Genomic DNA, 19,707 nt, shown 5'->3' with positions numbered 1-19,707 from the left:
CACTTTTTACCTTTATTAAGGGGGAAGTGGTCTTCCAATCAACTAACAGGGCCATTTTCTCCAATTCTAGCCCATAACATATTGTCCTTGTTCTGAGTCATAACATATAACCATATAACCTGCTCCGACATAAATGGCCCTTTTAATTTTTTTTTTTTTAAAAACATAATTGACTCAAATTTCTGCCTCTGCTCTGAATACAATGAGAAGTCCATGTCTGTTGCCTGTTGGTGTCCCATCAACATCGGAATATGACAGTTTGTAGACTATGGTAGCGTTAAACATGCAACACAAGGAATATCCCATTGGACAAGATAGCATGCCCAGTGGATCCTAGTTGTCCCTCAGTTCTGAACTTCCTTGCTTATAATCTCCCCAAAGGTTTCTACAGGAAATTAAACCTCCTAGTTTGGAGGTTTAAGCTCATCCATTCAATCATATAACCTTATAGTTACTAAATGCAAGGAAAGAGTAAAAAAGGATAATAGTTATTTCATATCATTCTGTAAGATAGTATAATGCAAAACTGCCTAAGCAAACATGACGATTGAAATGTTAAGATAGCTGTTGATGTGCACTTCTTCTAAACGATATTCAACTTTTTCCCCATCCATATTGCTTCAGAAGAATGACAGAGATGGTGTCTCCAATAATTCATCACATTTAAGCTGGGATAGAGAGATTCTAAATGCCCTCAACAAAGATACACCTCTGGTATTGAATTCTGTGCCTGAAATCCAAGCCATTGTAGCCAGGTGTGTGGAGCTTTGTTGGCGAAAAAAAATCAACTTTTGAACAGCAAACTGCAAGTTCTTCCCAACGTTTTCACAGTTGTGTGAATTCCCTTGTCAAAGAAAATTGTGAAACATAGGTATTGTTTATGCCTTCTTTTTGTTGAATAAAAGGAAAAAGCATTGTGATTCCTAAGTGCTTCATGTATCATACTTCGTGGTATTTCTCAAACACTTGCTTCTCATGTCATACTAGACAAATAATAATGTTAACAAATATGAATCAATCAATTTAAATGAAGACTCCGCAAATCAGCAGAATCAGTAAACGTTAAGCGTGAGAAACAAAGAGTGTTGAACAGTGAAAACAAGAGATAAGTCTTAGTGAGAAAGCATTTTCAAGTCCTTATCATTAAGAACACAGGGAACAACTGTTGCAGGCTGAATGACAAAATTGGCTCTGTGACAAGCCTCTTCCAGACGCTTTATTTGTGAAGGCCCGTCTGGACAGAAGGCGACAACTGCACCTCCACTGCCTGTAAATTTAGCTGCTGCACCAACACTTCGAGCAACTTCAACCATAGATATGTTCATTGACCCGAGTACATCATCCCCGAACATGGACCTGCAAATAGAAAATAGAAAACCAGCAAGAAAAAGGTATACTGTTATATTTATTGTGACCAGCAGGAACTACAAGAAGCAGAAGACCAGAAATGTTCATCATCACCACAAACATGAAAAACAAGGAATTATAAGGCATGCACCTGTTTATTTCTACTACCATGAGAAACTGGAAAAGTGGTGAGAAAAACAAGAAAGATCTTGCACAGACATAATAATGTACTCTATATTCATAATTTGGAAAAGGATGAGTTATGATAAAATTTAGTTTCAATTTGTGGAGTTACAGAGAGAGAGAGAGAGAGAGGTGATTTCCTGATTTTTTAGGGTAGAATTTCATGCTCTTCAAAAGCCAACTTAAGTTCAAAGTTTTATGAGTTATTGGAAATTTTGATGCTATTTTGGTTTACTTTCTACACAAGAAAAAGAAAAAAAAATCTCACTAGCAACACAGGTGTTTAAAAGATTTTTTTTTTTTTCTCCAATTTTAACCTACAAAAGAAATAGAATAGCTTCCTCTACCTCCGGAGGTCAAAATTGCGGTTCATGAGTTCTGCCAGTCTCGTGTAGTCCTTCCCCAGTAGTGACTCCTGCCCTTGTGCTGCTAAGTTAGCAACTTGCTTCATTGAGGATATGATAAACTCATCACCATCAAGCCATCTCTTTCGGACAGAGCTATGCACCTGCACCAGCAAGATCAGACAAGTGCAGAACCAGAACATAATCACTTCTGTAGAATCAAGCTCAAAGGCTCGAAGTCAAAGGATCAGCTTTCTTATTTGACAGAGATCTAGAGTAGAGGCATTCAGGCAGTATCACTAGTAGCACTAACCTTTCCAGAATCACTAGGATTTTCAGCATAAATGACATGCAAGGGAGGAAGCAGACTTGTGTCCATGGATGTATAGAGACCATGCCCTAGGGAATCCATGTTTTGCTTGCTGAAATCCTGAAAGACAGCTTCTCATGCATGAATCATCACTCTCTACAAAAGGAGTCATCAAATGGCATATACATAAGCACAGACATACCATATATACAAGCCCACCATACACTTGGGCAACACGATCCTGGAGGCCAGCAACAATGCCAAGTTCATTCTCCGCACTGAGAATTAGGTTTGGCCTGATTTCTACTTTGACCAAATGTCGGACCATGTAAAAATCAAGCAAGCAATTCAATGCTGCACATACAATTGCACTAGAACCTGAAAGCCCGGCCTGGATAGTCATAATAGCGAGCAAATCCATGAACGAATACTGCATCAGGAGGAATCCTCCTTTGGAAACTAAATTTGAAAACTGGGAACTAACAGTATCATAAAATTCCAGAAGGTCAAAAAACTTTCTCTCGGCCGACAAGAGAATACATTAAAAGAGAAGGAAGAGCCATACACTCTAAACTGGGTAAGACAAGAGAACCCTCTAAGGTTCTAACACAGAAGCACAGTTAATTTACAAATAAAATATTGAAAGCAGAATAAGACAACAATAGAAAGAGAATAACGAACGTCGTTTACCTGACGAGGAATATTAGTATCATATGACAACGTGAAGTTTCCACTTTTAAGGTTAATGTTATTTTCTTTGCAGTATTTGTAGAAAACTTTGCAGATTGCCATTAGCAAGCGAACTCCACCATAATAACCTTCCTTTTGCACTCGATCAGACTGAAAAGTAAATGGATAACCTTAGCTACACTGGATAGAGTAGACAAAACTTTCACGCCAGTTGTATGATTGCACGAAAAAAGTAACACAGTTCTTTAATTTTTTTAGCAAATATTTGCTCTGTAAGGCAAACATAAATAACATAAAGTGAAAGGGGAACTGGGAAATAATTATCCCCTGTAACCCTGGCATATAGATTGTTGCAACTGGATCGACTGTAACTTGGATATAGGTGTGAGTACACCAGTGAGTTGCTAATGTTTACCACCTTGTTTTTGTTTCGACATTTTGTTGGTCAGTTTTCACATAATACTATGACTTTGGACTAAGTACTGCAGGTGCACATACGTTCAACAAATTCTCTAGGTGCTTAGTGGTTAACAGAGCTGGGCTATTAGATTCCTCGCACATTAACAGGGTGGAGTTGTCCAAGAATATGTAATATATAACATAGACGCTATCTCATTGGGTGTTTGATGTCAACATGACATTCCTTACACAAAGTGAAGGAAAAAGTTTTTCCCTAGTCTCCGTTTTTACTGTCTCCTTAGGTGCAAATTAACTAAAGAAATAAAGAATCTCTATTGAAGAGCCAACATATATGCGACTCTGCAGAAAATCACAAAGACAGCAGAAAAAAAAAAGGAGTGGACGACTCACAGACTGAACCCATTAACCGCTGATTTTTTCATAAATTTGGCTGCAAAAATCCTTCGAACTGTTTCCTACAAAATTCCTTGACAGTGCATGGTTCCATGTCAAGGAACAATGGTGTAATTATGGGACCTGCAAATGATGAGGTTCTTTTTTAGGAGATTGGTAACTTATGTGCTTAGACAGTGTACAATCGCCATTCTGCTTCACAATGCTTGTAAATACTACTTAAAAGGTGGCCACATTCTTCTTGTCCGTGGCGGTGTCCATACGAAAAAAAATACATGTCAAGCAGAATTGGAACGCATCATGAATCAAAGTGAGGAAATCTCATCCAGACATAACAGAAAGAAACAAGGTTGAGAACAGGCAGCAGGGAAGGGAGAAGCAACACACCAAGGAGTCGATGGAGGGGAACTGGACAAAGTCGTGGAAGGGATGGGGCTGGATGATCAGGCTGTCGGAGGGACGGAGACGGACGGTGGCACAGAAATTGCCGAGAGCGAAGGAAATGGCTCGACCGTTGTAGACGTCGCTCGGGTTACCCAGCAAGCCCACCCGGGCGTAGGCCTTGTGGTCGATCGTGAAACAAGTGCTGCCATCGTCACCGTCGCCATGTCCCGGCTGCCGCTTCTTCTCTCCGTTCAGATCATCCATGGCTTCCCTCCGTACTGAGGTGCAGAGAAGAACTCCTTCCTTCCCGCCTCCCTCGAGCAGCCAGTGAATCAGTGATCGCTCCCCTACTTCATGTTCCTCTTTTTTTATTTTTTCTAAATTCACCCGAAATTCATATGCAATTGACGTGTCGATACCTGACCCATTCTGATTCACAAATTCGTAATTTTTACTTTTTTCTAATCCTCTTTTTTGGTTTTGATAACATAATTTTCAACACAAATTAATTCCGTTTTACTTTCTTGCAGTATTGTGGAATCGAATCAGTGAAGTTGGCCATCCAACTGATTAGTGATCAGCTGAATCATATAAATTTAAAAAAATATATATAGTATTAAATAATGAAGAGTCAAAAACTTAGAAGTTTTAAAGAAATAATTTGAAAAATGATATGTGACACTCTTGGATCAGCCACCAATTCAAATGGATTTGATTCAATTAGGATGATTCTTGATATCATTATGTTCTGGATTGTGTGGCCTAACCACAAGAGCTCTTAATTAAAGTGGGTAGTGTTACACCTTACCATGCAACTCAACTGTGGTTAATGTTAAATCAAGGCATTTAGTTTCAATTGTCTTAAAATAAAAAAAAAAAAAGGTTTGTTTCACTCTTTATAAAAAAAATATTATTGTTATTTTCACTACCAACATCAATAAATGTCATTTTGATAAAGCTAACTCCTCATTTGATAGTTGTAAAAAAAATAAAAAGTATAAAGAACTCTTCCCATGTTTTAGGAGACATATTCACACGCTTTAGGATAGGGATATTTTTGTAATTTCTTAGGGAAAAAGTCAAGTCCACTTTTACCCTTACAGAAGGAGGTGTTTTTCATTTAACATATAAGGGTACTTTAGTAATTATTAGAGCACAAAGGAGCCATAACATATGCTCTGAAAAGTATAGCCCTGTATTAGAAAAATAAAAAAAAAATATGGTTTGTGTTCAAAATTATGATGAAAAAGTCGTACTCCGAGTAGAAAATTATCTTTCGGAAAATGCGGATGTGTCGGCCATTTAACTGGAGCAAGTTCAGTTGGACTGGATATGAATATGAAGATATTTAAAACCAATATCCAAATAAGAATAAGTTTAAGATTTGTTGTTGACATAGCAAAACAACATCATTCTTTGACTGATGCCAACTGACTTATGCCAAAAGATGCACAATCTTTCATATTGGATTATTGAAAGTTTTCAGCTTGAAATCTAACCTTTATCCAAATGGATGAAGATTTGTTGGGATAGGGAACATTGAATATTTTGGCTTTAAATCTTAATTTAGATAACAAATCGTGTTTCTGATTTGTTCAATAATCCAAGTTGTTTGGAATTATGGAAATTATTATCTTGATCTTTTAATCTGGCTTAAATATCCCAAGAAGGCCAAAATCCTTTCCCTTTCTCTTGCCGTTGGCATCAAGGGTTGTTTAGGAACATAGGTGGGAGCAGTATGCTTGTCAACCACAACGTTGAACATCAAACATTTGCAGTTTATAAGAGTAGCATCCATGAAAATCGAATTATTGATCAGAGTTTCACCAGTCTGCTAGTTCGATGAACTGTGCTACACCCTTCAAAACAATCTTCATTGCCAAGAAAAAAAAAAAAGAATAATCATGAGACTTCATCTAATTATCAATCTGAATCAGGTTTGTTTGGTTGAATCTGGTGAATAAACAAGACCCGATTGTTAATCAGCTGCAAATTTGATATGCAGTTTTGGGTTCGGTTCTGACTTTGAGACAGAGATTCATTGCACTGAGTCCAATTCAATTGCATGTAAGAATGCGAGCTTATGCTATTCAAATCGAAGTCTTGGTTTCAAATATCTGATCCAAATCTGAGTATAAAGCTGATAGAGATGAGAACCAATTAGGTCAGATAAGGCCAAACAGCGGTTTTGAAAAGAATAATATTTTGTGTTTAAAAACGTGTTAGAATACATTATATTAAACATCCTTTTTTTTTGTTGCAGGAGACACGATGTGATTATGGTTATTATAGATCCAATAGTCAAATACTCCTGCTGCAACATAGACTTTATTTTGGAACGTGTTAAGAAAATATTGTTCCATAGCGTGGTTGGTCGGCTTGAGTAGCATGCTGTCGACACATTTTTAGTTCGATATTTTTGGGTGCTATTTTTCTGGACTACAAATAGTGGCATGCACAACATTTGAGTTGTACATAAAACCACATAAATCTCAAAAGCAACTCTAAACCCTGAATAAGAGGGACTTCAGCCTCTCATGGTAGGTTTTCTTCTGCTCACCTCACAAATCAACACCAAATATTCTTCTTATCAAATGTATCTTTAAAAGCCACCCATGTGAAACTTATTTATCGTATAAAAAGGCTATTGATGCCAACAGCTTGAATATGGAGAGGCCACAATCATTTTGTTTCATACAGGTTGTTAGTTAATTTGGCTCCAATTTTATTGGATGTCTCCGAGGTGTTTGGATTGAAAATGAATTATGCTATGAATAAGCTACATACATGGAGATTTAGATCCAGATCAGATTCAGTACATCCAAGATCCGAAGAATGTCCCATAAAACTACTCTCTCTCTCTCTCTCTCTCTCTCTCAGTGACCAGTAATTGATTTCTGCTTTACTTCATATAATTGATTTTTTTTTTTATTGAAGAATAGTGTGGACTCTAATCACGTTGCAGAATTAACACGGATAGATAAATTCACAATTGTCCCTCAATAAAGAACTCTTTATGATCTCTGCATCTTCATGCAATTTCCTCGTACTAGAAACGAACGGGAAACTGAATAAGCAAAAACGCGGAGACTGAGACGTTTTGCAAAGATGGGCAGTCGGCCTTCACTCTTTTTCTCATCCATGCTGCTTCCAAGGGAATCAAAGAAAACAGAGTTTCTCCAATTACTCGCATTTAATAAAGACAGTCCTGTACATAGGAAAAGCATTGACAGATACAACATGCAGCCGGAGAGCATCCAGGGGAAGCAATGAATCAAGATGTAGAATTCTGAAAACTTCAAAATACATACAACAATAAGGTGACACTGTTGAATGGGTTTTCAAATGGCAGGAAGATGACGGCCTTGAGCAGATGGAAAAGAGGACGTGATAGACCAACGATTTGTTCATTGTCATGCCTCACCAATTATGACTGTCTACTTTCCGATGCCAAGCTCCTTCGATAGATCTTTAGTGAGATTAAAGAGGACAGTGTTGTGCCACGGAAACAAGGTGCGTGTCACCGGTAATTTCCTTCTGAGATCCTGGAAACAACAGCATATAGAGGTCAGAGGCAGTTGAAAACTCCCTCCCTCCCCATCTCTCTCTCTCTCTAGAAAGAATCGCTTTCTTTTTGAACTGTCATTTGAAAAATAAATAATCAGGAAAGAAGCTTGCAGAAGCACCCATATGGCCACGTTGGAAACAACGAATGGGAGCTTAGGAGGCCAAACTGCCCAGATTGTTTGAATCATATGGGAGTGTAATTTGCAGCCAGGATGGTTTATGGCATGATGCCATTCACAGGCTATGCTATCTTGAGAAAAAGAGAAATGGTGGCTCCGATATAGCAGAGAGTATGGGAGACGTACGATCATGGCGTCAATGAATAGGGTCTCCTACTTCTGTTAAAATTTGAATTTATTAGATCAGATGTTCTTAAGCTCCCTAGCGAAAGTAGCCCCCCGTCTTGACACTTTCACTCAAGGAGCACTTTCACTTCTGCAGACTAGGGCAGTGATCAGGTTTCCTATTTATTGATAAGTTGTATTGGGAATATACCTTAAACGTGCTGTCAGGAAGATTTGAGTATGAAGCCTGCCAAATAATTTGATGTTAGCATGTTCCAATCGGAAGCACAAATGGCAAACTATGGATGATCGACAGTAACTACCTCAAGAGATGACAAATATTCAGATTCATGGTGTCGGATTATATTTGTCAACTGTATGGCACAATCATCAGGTGACTGAAAAGAAAAAGGCTCACTTAGCTACATAACATGAAGAAAAGAATGGGAGGTTGCTCATGGAAATAATGGAGAGAGAGAGAGAGAGAGAGAGAGAGAACCTGCAGCATCGTTGAGTCCTTGCATTCGTGATCACCATCCATCTGCACATTTCCTTCTTCAAAATAGTGAGAAGCAACCTGAGAATTTATAACATAAACAAATGTTTGGCAAAAAAGCCAGACCCATGGCATTATCCATATTTCAAAAATGCAATACATTGGAGGAAAAGAATACAGATCATATGAGATAATCAGGACAAGTCACAGTTTTCAAAGTGGAACTAGGAAGCATCAGATATTTCATGAAAAACTATGTGAGCTTCATTCTCCTGATCGAGAAGGGAGAGGTGAACCATAAGACTCCAAGGGCCACACAAGAGTGTAACAGAAAAAACATGCTATGTTTCTACTGCAACGTTTAATAAGGGCTTTGAAACGACAAAAAATTTGTGCTGAACAGGTAGCACATGTTTTATGCAATTGAAGAAATCTCCAAGTTCTAGATGTCAACTATTAAAAGATACTCACAGAAACAATGATACAAGATCAGACTACACTTAGGGACAAGGCACTTAAAGTGCATAACCATAATTATAAGTTTTATTTTTAATCAAATAACATGAAATCTAAAACTCAAGAATTCGGGGAAGGGTTAAATGAAGCTTCAAAATGCATTCAGGCATACTGATGCAAATACAATTATTTACTATATACTATGTCACATAGGTATGGGTACAACAATTTAGAAAATCTTGGTACGGGGTTAGGCAAGCATATATATATATATATATATATATATATATATATATATATATAACACATTATTAAGACATTAGTAGTTTCTTTCATAATTTCTACATATAATCTCATAAAACATAAATAAACTAACAAAAATATGGTTAAAATGTAAAATGAAAAAAGATATGGTTTGGATCAGTTCTAACCTTGGAACTGATCCAGCCATATCATACCATGCCGTACCAGTACCTGCATACCACCATACTGGTACTGGTATGTGGGCAGATCCCATGTACTACTGTGACATAGACTATTAGAATGGCACAATATGTATAGAGTGATTGGTAGAAACCAGACCAATAGATCAGGGACAAAAACTAGACGCTTTAAATATGATATTTAAAGTTTTTTCTTTAATGTAAGTATATAACCTTACCAATATGATCTTAAAGACAGGATGATGCAAAATATATATTAAGTTGATCATCTTTTGGGCTTTAATAGTGTTTTTATAATAAGCAAAAGTAAATGGCTCTCATAGCATCAACATTTTTCATAAAAACAACTTTATTCAAAGCATGTTTCGTATCACAATAGTTTTTATAAATATATTAGGTTGTTTATATTTTATTTAAAATAATTTTTTAGTAAAAGATTAATGGGTCTGGTTTTTATTCCTGACCTAAGTGTCTGGTTTTTACCAATTTCTCAACACACACACACACACACACACACATATATATATATATATATATATATATATATATTTGTTCCTCAGGCAAACTTCTTTGACCATTATATGACCTCCTCCCTCACCCACATGATAGACCCATGATCCCTATTTTCCCTCACTCAGACCCAAAAGGAAACTGCACAAAACTCAAATAGTCGCACCCTACAAATTATCTACAGAGGTGCAATGTTGAAGAATATCAAGGGAATCAGTTAGTAACTATGGTCAACAGTCCCCCCAAAAGGAAAAAACACACACACACACCTGCAGATGGACTACCCATAGTAACATGACAATAAACAACCCCTAGAAAAACAAAAAATAGAAACAGATTCAAGCCAGTGAATTGCCGATTTCTAGGAGACAGAATCAGCATTAATCCAGGCAACACCAGGAGTTCCCATCTACCTAGTCTTGCATTTTTCCCACAGAGTACCAGGAAATTAACAGAAAAGCAAACCTTAATCCTGCCTGATAATTCCACCATTTGCTCACCATCTTTAAACTTGATATTCCATATTGATCGCCAGCTCCCATTGCTAGAAGAACCAATACAAAGAAATAGAGTTCTTCAATCAAGAGTAGGAAGTGAAGTATATGAAACATTCTGTTAATAAAGATCTTATAAATGTTATCCAAATCATATCAGCTTAAATATGAGAGTAAACTTTCAAAATGCATTTAGCATAAACAGGACGGAAAGTTCTACTTGTTTTAATCAGTCAAATACATGACACCTTGCGCGCAAAAACAGTTCCAGAGAAGGAAAGATCCAACGACTTTCTTTTCATACAGAAATATTGTAAGGTTTAAGCATCTCACATGGGTTGTACTTACATCAGTTTAACAAATGACACTATGTGCACCTAAAACTTTCAGAGAAGGAAAGATGCAAGTTCCTTTTTCCAGAGAGAAATATTATAAGACTTGAACATGTCACATGAAAGATACATGAGTTGTTTCTATGAAAGTCTATCCCAGTCAATATTGACCCCTGCCCTTGGCTATTGAATCCAATGATTCGACATACTTTATTCTACTGGCAATTAGCCATTGTGCACTAACTGATTTCACTAAGAAGGTACTTCAAATATTTGACTTTCTATTTTCTTGACCAATCTTGGGGAAGAGCTGGGGATCTAACAGGAAACGGTGAAATTCCAGGAAGATTCCAACTAATGGATTCTGCATTTTAAGAGTTGAACATTAAAAAGAATGGAAGAAAAGAATCACAGCTTGAAGAATTAATGAGACCTCATATATGTTTCAGTTTTTTATTATGGAACCACAAAGAATTATAAAAATCTGTGTTTTTTCCTACATGGACAAGAAGGAAGACGGATAGCAAATCCTAGCAGGAGCTACAGTGTTCAATGCCATTGTACTTGGCAAGATATGGAATAACGGACAAGCTCATGGAAGCTGTCTGGAAGGGCCAAGAAGGTGAAATGTTGTGTGATAGTTTTCACTGTTCTCTCATAACCAATGGAATTGACTCCACAACAGCTTTTCTCATGGTGCTAGGAAATGTAGATGTGATCACAAGCCAAACGATTTATGGGAACTATTGTTTAAAACAACAAATATCCAGTAGCTACATAGGGATTTAAAAAGTATATCTGTTGGCTGACATGTAACTCCAAAGTCAGAAATTACATTTTCTATGTTGCAGAAGAATAGATGTGTTCCTATAAAGCATCATATTCATAAAGCAGCTCCCTTTCACAAATAATAATAAAATCTCCCCATTTTCACTAGTGTGCCATACGCATTGATAAAAAAAGATAAAATGAACTTATAATGGAAGATACTTAATCGATTCAAATGCATTTCTTAGGACAATAACATAATACATTTTCCAGAAAGTTACGTTTTCACAATTGCACATACCAGAAGTTTTGTGGACTGAATCTTGAAGAAGATATCACCGCTACAAGATCAAAGTCAGAACCCTCTCCTTCAACATCTTTCCCACTTGTACAGTAAACTGAACAGACTCCTTTTGGACAAGCATCAGTAACATATTTGACAAGTTCAGCATCAAGTGCACTCCTGCAACAAATAAAATACGTAGCACTAATTTACATAAATGATGCAGGGAAATAATTTTTTTAACAAAACCAGCTAGAGTTCAGGTCATCTCATCGGCTACAACTCTTATAGTTATCAATTATTCCTTGTTAGTATAAAAAGAAGATCCTTTCAAAGATGACGGAAGACCATAATAACCTGCTATTTTAAAGCTTGTTTGTCAAGCTTAAATGCTGTGTAAAAAAAAAATACCTTTAATTCTTATAGCAGCCTTTTCCTATCAAAGGTTCAGTTTATATGTGACAGTTATACCTCAATTCACAAGGAACACAAGCTATGACTTATTGTTTCAACGTAAAAAAATGCTCATTTTATATCAGCAAAAAACAAAGTTTCTGTAATGACTTAAACAACAACAGTTGTTACTGTTAATGCATAATTTTATGGCAGAAACAAATTTAATATAAAAAACTGTTGTACCTTTGGTTCAGGAGATTCTGTTCACAAAAATATTGGAGGGATAATGTTAAATCTATTTCTAAAAAAAGTAACGGAGGTGGTTATCAGAAAGTAAGCATAATAACAAAAACTAAAAGTTCATCACCATACCGAAAATCTTCAATATATGCAGATGGAAGCTCGTCATCCTCTGCAGGCCTCACTTCTGTACAAACCTGGGGATGTATAACCAAAAAAAATTATGCACATAAAAGAGAAAAAAAATGTATGTGCCCACACTTCACAGCAGATATATAAAATTCATTTACAAAAGAGAGTCTCAAGGATAAAAACACAACTAGAAATTATAAAAAAAGAGATGAAAAACGAAAAGCATCCATTGACAGGAGTAATAAAAAAAATCCAGAATGTGCCAAAACAATTTTGAAACTATCTAAGAAGAAAGGAAAGAAAAGCTGAAAAAGAAAACTGTGCCAATCTCTCTACTACATATACTCTCTACCTCTTCTATTGACTAAGCATTTAAAATCATATGAACTTGGAAACATATACAAGATGAGTGTTCGTGCATTGAGGGAGAGAAAGGATAGAGTATAATCATAATATACCACCATGAACTGATTTTAAGTCAACCAGGAAAAAGCTTTCCTAGAAGGACACTGGTGAGAATAGGTTAGAAGTGAAAAAACATGATAGGGCCTCCCATATCTTGCATTTGAAAGTATACAGGCTCCTATCAGCCCCACTGACATAATCCATGTAATAAGCACATAATTCTACCGTGTTAGTGATATGAACCATGTTTGGCATGAAAAACTGAAAAGCCCAAAACCTCAAACTGAAAGCCCAGATTACCACACCAAGTTATTCAAAATTTCAAATACCTTTATGCAATAATACCCGATTAAGTACCACACGAATACATATTCAGTCAGCAGACTCTATTACGACCCAATATTTGAACAGAGTACAGAAACATTCAGGCGCCATACTTGTTTGACATGGTCTACTGTAACTACTTGGGCAGTTCTGGGATCAAGGTAATGGCTCTCATCAAGTTCAGCAAACGTCGTAATGAGAACCTGCAATGCAATTGACGGCATGCACATGTCAGTAAAGCAGTTAATCTTATTTTTATTAGGCTCAAATACAGAGAAGAGAAAGATCACCCATGCCTCACACTATAATCAAGAATGGATTTTGATTAAAATGCAAACAGACCCGTAGAAACTCAACAAACAACACATCAGCAAGAGAAACTAAACATACCTGTCCGTAATCAACAAATGGATACAGAAGTGAAAGCAAATTAAAAAAAAAAAGTGCCCAGGAAACAATTACTCATCCGTCCCACGAGAGGAAATGCATCAATCACCCCTTTAGTACGACTGGAAGATATTAAGAAATGAAATTCCTCAAGAAAGAGTCCTCCATAAGCATACATTCACATCACCAGCAAGAGGACGGCAACGTAGTCTCCGTAGTTAATAACTGAACATTAAACTAGACGCAACACCGGGAAAGCCCATCGACGACGGTTTTTCACTTTCCACGAAAGCAAAGAACGACTAATATCTCCGTGATGAACAATGAGATAGAAAAAAGACCTCAATACAGATATCCCCTTATTTATGAGAAAAGAGTAGGAACCGAGCACATCTGTAGAAATGGTATTCTTAAAGAAAAAACTGATATCCTATCCGAAACCAAGAACAACATACAAAATCGAAGCAACCCACTAAATAACCTCAAGAAAAGCAGTGATTCACCTCACCGCTTCTGTTGGGCATTTCGAAAGAAATCATATGGGTCTTGTTGTATAAAGGAAATGCTTCGGAAACCGCCGCCTGATAAATGGTTTCATCCATAAGCAGCGATCGAACGTCTGCAAAAACGAATGCCCAATTCACGACTGACGCTTATAATGAAGATCGTGGTCATGAAACCGGTTTTTAAACGCAAGAAAAACAAAACTAAATCTTAGTACAACGGATGGAGAAAAGCAAATTCGTCTCTGATCCAAATGCACCTTTGGCGACGTACTGAATTTCGCCCGGCGGGGAGTTCAGAAGGAACCATTTAGCGAGTTCCGTCTTCTCCTTTTCGCTGAGCTCTTCCCTCTCATCCTCCTCTTCGAAATCTGCATCAGCCATCTCTCTCTCCCTCCCTCTCTCTCGCTCGCGCGCTCGTTCTGAAGGGTGGTTACTTTTTCGGTGCCTTAAATATAACCGGACCCCGGAAGCGCTTCAGTTATCAGGTTGCCAATCATAGCCTTGTTTTCTCTCTTATTGACACAGTAGGCATAACAATGCTCGCTGTTTGTGTGATGGGCATTTTGAGGATTTCGTTAAATGTTGATTCTGTTCCTGTCAAGGTCATACTATCTCTTTTAGGGGAAGTCAGAGCCTGATGATTAGCAGAAAAATGGCTCTGAAACAGAGACTGAATCAGTAATCAGCACACTATGCAGAAGGCTCAGTTTAATCCTAACAAAAATCATTTCTGACTGACAGTATTGCAGAGAGGACAACTATTAGTCTCTAAAACCTTTATTAGTTTTTATGGGTCCCTTGGTAAACACAGTAATCATAAAAAATCATGGCTTAAAACATGTTTTATGAATCTATCTAGAATTACTTTTTCGCAGTATGTCTAAGTTGTTTTTCTTCACAACAATTCCTCTTATTAGACTTCCTGTGAGATATCTAAGGACTCTGTAGGCCTTCTCCAAGTGAGAAGCTTCTGATTTTTGCATAAATTCGTTAAGCCAGTTGACAGTGCATGTGATTTCAGGATGAGTCGCTGTTAGATATCTTAAGTTTCCCACTAGTCTTTAAAAGACACCGACTTCTTAAATTTGTTATCCTTTGTCCACTCTTAGTTTCCTATTGGCATCTATAGGAGTGTCTGTTGCTTTAGCCTTTGAGCATTCCAATTTCCTTTCATAAGGCAACTCTATACTTTGTCTGAATGGAATAATCCACTGCAATTCCTAGAAAGATCGTTAACCGAGGTGTTCAAATTTCAAAATGTCTATGAGATTTGTGGTTCAGTTGATGGGATTGGTGTCCTTCTCAATGATGAAACCAGAATTATCGCAACTTTCCTGTTGGGTACAGCAGTAAACAGAGTATGATCAACTTATTCAACAAAATGACTTTGAGAGCATCAATGAGTTTAGCAACCCATTATCTAAGTGATTGTTTTAGGCTATATAAAATGAAAAATCTCTTTTAATCAGCATACTTTGTCGTTCTTGTTATCTATATTGAGACTCAGGGGCAGCTCATGTATATTTCTTCTTCAAGACCCCCGTAAATGAAGACATTATTGGGAGATCATCTTTGTTACTCTTTGGCAACTAGGCATACTTTATTTCTCACTCTCAGGAGTCAAGTGGAACTTGCCTCCTTTCTCTCTAGAGTGGAACAGGATCTCTCTCTCTCTCTCTCTCTCTCTCTCTCTCTGGCTTTCCAGTCCCTTAACTAGCTTTTGAATTTCCATTTCCAGAGCTCGAGCTGTGATATTTATGCTTTGTTCTCTTCCTCTTAAATCTCTCTCTCTCTAGCCCCAACTGTGATCTTAATGTACTACCCTCTTCCTCAAATCTTTCATTCTCTCCCTCCCTCTCAACCAAAAAAAAAGGCGCTGCCAACGTAGCCACACCATTATTTTTTTATCTCTCCGTTCGAGAAGTAAGAGGATCCAACCATTTCTTCTAACTCTCTTTCACATTCGATAAATGCTGGTCTCATTATTGTTATATTTTTCAGAGTATCATTTCCTATTTGATCCCTTTGAATTCCATATTCAAAGTTGCGATCCCCATAATCTCGGAAAATGCTTCGTGCTTTCCAATTTCTTGATATCGAGCTTTGTTGCCTTTATTAACAACTTTAAATGCAGACTTTTTCTTTAATAGAAGAAGAGGTGGTTTAGTTTACAAATTTCTAGATACGAGTTTAGTAAGCTTTACTGACGACTTCTAATAGAGGAGCATCCCCATGTTTGAACTGGTTTTCTCTTTAAGAATAATTGTTTTTGTACTTAGGGGACCTCTTGTCCCCAGATTTTGTTATATATTTCCATTTTATCGGCTCTTTAAGAATAATGGTACAGAAAAAAAAATTAGCTCGGCAATAGTTGAAAAGCTTAGAATCTATACAAAAATGAATTCCTTTTTTGGCTTCTTATTTGACAGCCCCTCCGATATAGAACACATATCGTCGGTTAAGTACAAAGATACCATCAAACACATGCACCATGGTGAAATTCAGTCTCTGTTCCTTCTTTCTAAGGTCCGATTTTTTACATCTTGCTCGATGCGCAGTGGACGAGTTACCCTAGTGGGCTTATCCTGCGCATCATGCTTATCTGAATTCTGGATGAGTGAGAGCTTCATCCGTACCACCCAGAACAAGGTGCACTCTGGCACCCTCCCACCTCGAACCACACACACGCACACCATTCTCTCTAGTTCAGGGTCCTAAGCTACGTTGGTGTCAGTGATGGTAGTGGTGCACCCTTCAACTTACACATCGCACCCCACCGACTTATGACACAGTAGAAAACAATGAAAATAAAAATTCTTAGAATGATGAAGTAAGGCTGGTAAGCCTGTAGATTTGAGCTGCTTCTACAAAGAGACGACTCTAGTTACAAAAGAGGTAGGAGTGAAACTAAAAGTGTTGTTCACCTGGCTAGGAAGTAGGTCTCAAAACTTTAGCATGGGAAAAACAAAGGCTTGGGCGAATCTATTTGGTATAATATGGTAAGGATTTGCCTAACTTAGAGCTTATATAAAGTTCAAATGTTTTTACTTAGCGTGTGGAAGACAATTAATTTATCTGTCAGTGTACACAAAATTGCAAGTACAGTTTATTTGTGAGTGTTTAACTATATAATACATTCACGGAATTGTTTTTCTTAATATTGTTAAACCGGTGATAAGAGGTCTGAATCGACTGATTCAAATCGGAGTTAAACCCTCAACGATTCAATATAGAGTCCCATTCAAGCTGGATACATGCCATATTATCGTTATTTTGGTATGTTATGTATATAGTTTCATTTTTCTTTCTTTTTTTCCCTTGATTTTTTTAATACAAAAAAAAAATTACATTTCATAAACAATGGCTGCTTGTACCTATTTACGCAAGGTTTTTTTCAACAATAGCTCAAATTTTTTGCTGCATAATTTGGTGGCACTAAATTGCACGTATCTATGTACCCCATGAGCACCTGTATAGTCCACCACTGCAAAAGCATCGAAATTCTGCCCTTCACAAGCATGCAGAAATTTAGCGACAATCTCTCCTTTGCTACCACGCTTCATTAGTTCAAGAGCGAGAAACTATATTTTAATTTGATAAAAGTTTAACCTATAGGATTCCTTCCAAGCCTAATTTAGTCACATTGGAGGTAGAGCTGCACATCATAATGATTCGTTAATCGGTCCAACCCAAGACCCAACCCATTTAACAATCGAACTGAGCCGGGCCAACTGCGTGAGGCGTCGTTAAGAATGTCAATATATCTGATTTGAATCGAATATTCGACTGAACCGATCTGAAAAAATCGGATATAGAAAAAAAAATAATATCCAATTAAGAAATCGAATCGGATTCGAATTTAATAAATGACATCCAATCTAATTCAGATTCGAATCGGATTCATTTTTAGAGAAATATCCTGTATCGAATGCTATTAAATTTTGAAAATTGACAAAATCTGGTTCAAAATTCGGATATAAATATAAAAAATCAGATTCGAATTGTAAAATCAGATTTCAGATTCGAATATGACTTTCCTTTATTCAAATTCAAATCCGAATATGTGAATATTAAAAAAAAAAAAAAAACTGATGTGACGATCTGAATCCAATCTGTGGACATCCCTAAGCATGGCCCAATCCAATTATTGATGAACCAAGAAAGCCTTTCGTGGACCCAACGAGCCTTTTTCCAACAAAAGCCGATTTGTACCAAAATAAAAGTTAAAACTTTTACAGCTTATTTTTTAAATTGTATATATTTCTTTTAATGAAAAAAAAAATGTTGGATCTACCTGACTGTCATCAGGTTGACTGCAGCACCTGAGCCCGCCTGTTTGGACCAGCTACAGTGCTTGGGCCTGAGTATCCCGTACCCGTCAACAGTCCAGCCTGGTACCAGCGGCCCAGCCTTAAGGTCTGTTTGGTTGGAGGGAAAGGGAGGGAAAGGGGCAAAGTGTGTTTGGTTGGGAGGGGAGGGAAAGGGAAGGGAAATGATTGTGTAGTGTAAATGCAATCCCTCCCAAATCGGACGGATTAGAAAGAAAAGGAAAAGGAGAGAGGAGCAAAGTGTTGATTGCCCACAATACCCCTTCCTTCACGTTCTTAATTTTTTAAACATTTTGACTATTAAGGATATTATTGTAAAGTATTAACATTTCCTTTCCTTTCCTTTCTTTTGTATCCAAACAAGCTTTTTAATCACTTCTTTCCTTTCCATTCCATTCCATTCATTTCCCTTCCCTTTCTCTTCTCTTCCCTTTCCTTTCCCTCCCTTTCCCTCCCTTCCTTTTTCTCCCTTTCCCTCCTACCAAACAGGCCCTTAGTTGAGGGTTGATTTAGATTTAAATGGTCCAGGTTAGAGTATCATACTGAAATCAAATCCAACTTGAATATATCTTGATTGACATTGGCTCCAATCTATCGAAACTACTTCCATTTGATTACCTTAGAGGAAATCCAATCGATATGAACCCAAATATATCCGACGTTCTATATCCAATTTGCAAGCAACACTCTGTAGTCCTTTAACTAAACCAAAATCACTCCATCTAGAATTCAATCGGCGTGCGAACAGATCAGGTTGTATCGTACTTGCCAGGTGCAAAATTTCGAAGTTCAGATTTCTTAAGAAAATTATGTGCATTTAAGCGATCCTCGGGTCTGTTAATTGAAAAATTTCCCGTATTATCGCAACCCGAGACTCAATTCACATGTTGATGGAAGCCTAATCAGTTTTTTTTTTTTTTTTTAACACACAGAGAGCATGCCTTCATTTTCCCCTTATTCCCGTAGTTTGCATTCTACATGTCCAAACAACTAGGGTTGTTGAATGTGGATCCAGATCTAATAACATGCACTCACAACAAGGAACCAGTTTTTTTTGTTCCAACATTTCGGAATATTCCAAATTTGCAGTTGAAGTAAACAAAAAATAAAATCACAAAAACATGAGATAGAAGGCTGGAGATCGGACAGCACTTATAAGGAAGGCTGACAAAACGAACTTGCTCGGCTCCTTAGGAAAATGAGCCTAGCGGAAGATTCTTCATACTCTATCACTCGTATAAGCGTGTCTATGAACCACATTACAAGTATATGCAAAATATTGTGT

General features: G+C 37.2%; 2 protein-coding genes across 3 annotated transcripts; both read right to left on the bottom strand.

Annotated features, from left to right (window-relative positions):
- Window positions 1-998: 998 nt before the first annotated feature.
- LOC116254066 (glucuronokinase 1-like) lies at window positions 999-4,407 on the bottom strand. 2 transcript variants are annotated; one of them, XM_031629130.2, is made up of 6 exons: window positions 4,075-4,407; window positions 2,875-3,024; window positions 2,387-2,614; window positions 2,188-2,304; window positions 1,878-2,038; window positions 999-1,356 (listed from the first exon to the last, which is right to left on the bottom strand). In XM_031629130.2, exons 1-6 carry the CDS (start codon window positions 4,333-4,335, stop codon window positions 1,113-1,115), a joined length of 1,161 nt encoding a protein of 386 aa, XP_031484990.1. In that variant the 5' UTR covers window positions 4,336-4,407; the 3' UTR covers window positions 999-1,112. The 2 variants fall into 2 exon arrangements, with proteins under 2 accessions (XP_031484990.1, XP_031484991.1); XM_031629131.2 differs by having other exon boundaries at window positions 2,387-2,575.
- A 2,823-nt stretch (window positions 4,408-7,230) lies between these two features.
- Window positions 7,231-14,529, bottom strand: LOC116254004 (F-actin-capping protein subunit alpha). The gene is made up of 10 exons (XM_031629021.2): window positions 14,352-14,529; window positions 14,092-14,207; window positions 13,315-13,404; window positions 12,473-12,537; window positions 11,723-11,884; window positions 10,293-10,371; window positions 8,422-8,499; window positions 8,246-8,320; window positions 8,134-8,169; window positions 7,231-7,616 (listed from the first exon to the last, which is right to left on the bottom strand). Exons 1-10 carry the CDS (start codon window positions 14,473-14,475, stop codon window positions 7,509-7,511), a joined length of 933 nt encoding a protein of 310 aa, XP_031484881.1. The 5' UTR covers window positions 14,476-14,529; the 3' UTR covers window positions 7,231-7,508.
- Window positions 14,530-19,707: the final 5,178 nt, after the last annotated feature.

Source organism: Nymphaea colorata, chromosome 5 (assembly GCF_008831285.2).
Source record: "Nymphaea colorata isolate Beijing-Zhang1983 chromosome 5, ASM883128v2, whole genome shotgun sequence".
Taxonomy (NCBI): Eukaryota; Viridiplantae; Streptophyta; class Magnoliopsida; order Nymphaeales; family Nymphaeaceae; genus Nymphaea; species Nymphaea colorata.
The sequence above is the reverse complement of the archived record's forward strand: the minus strand, read 5'-3'. Positions and strand labels throughout refer to the sequence as shown.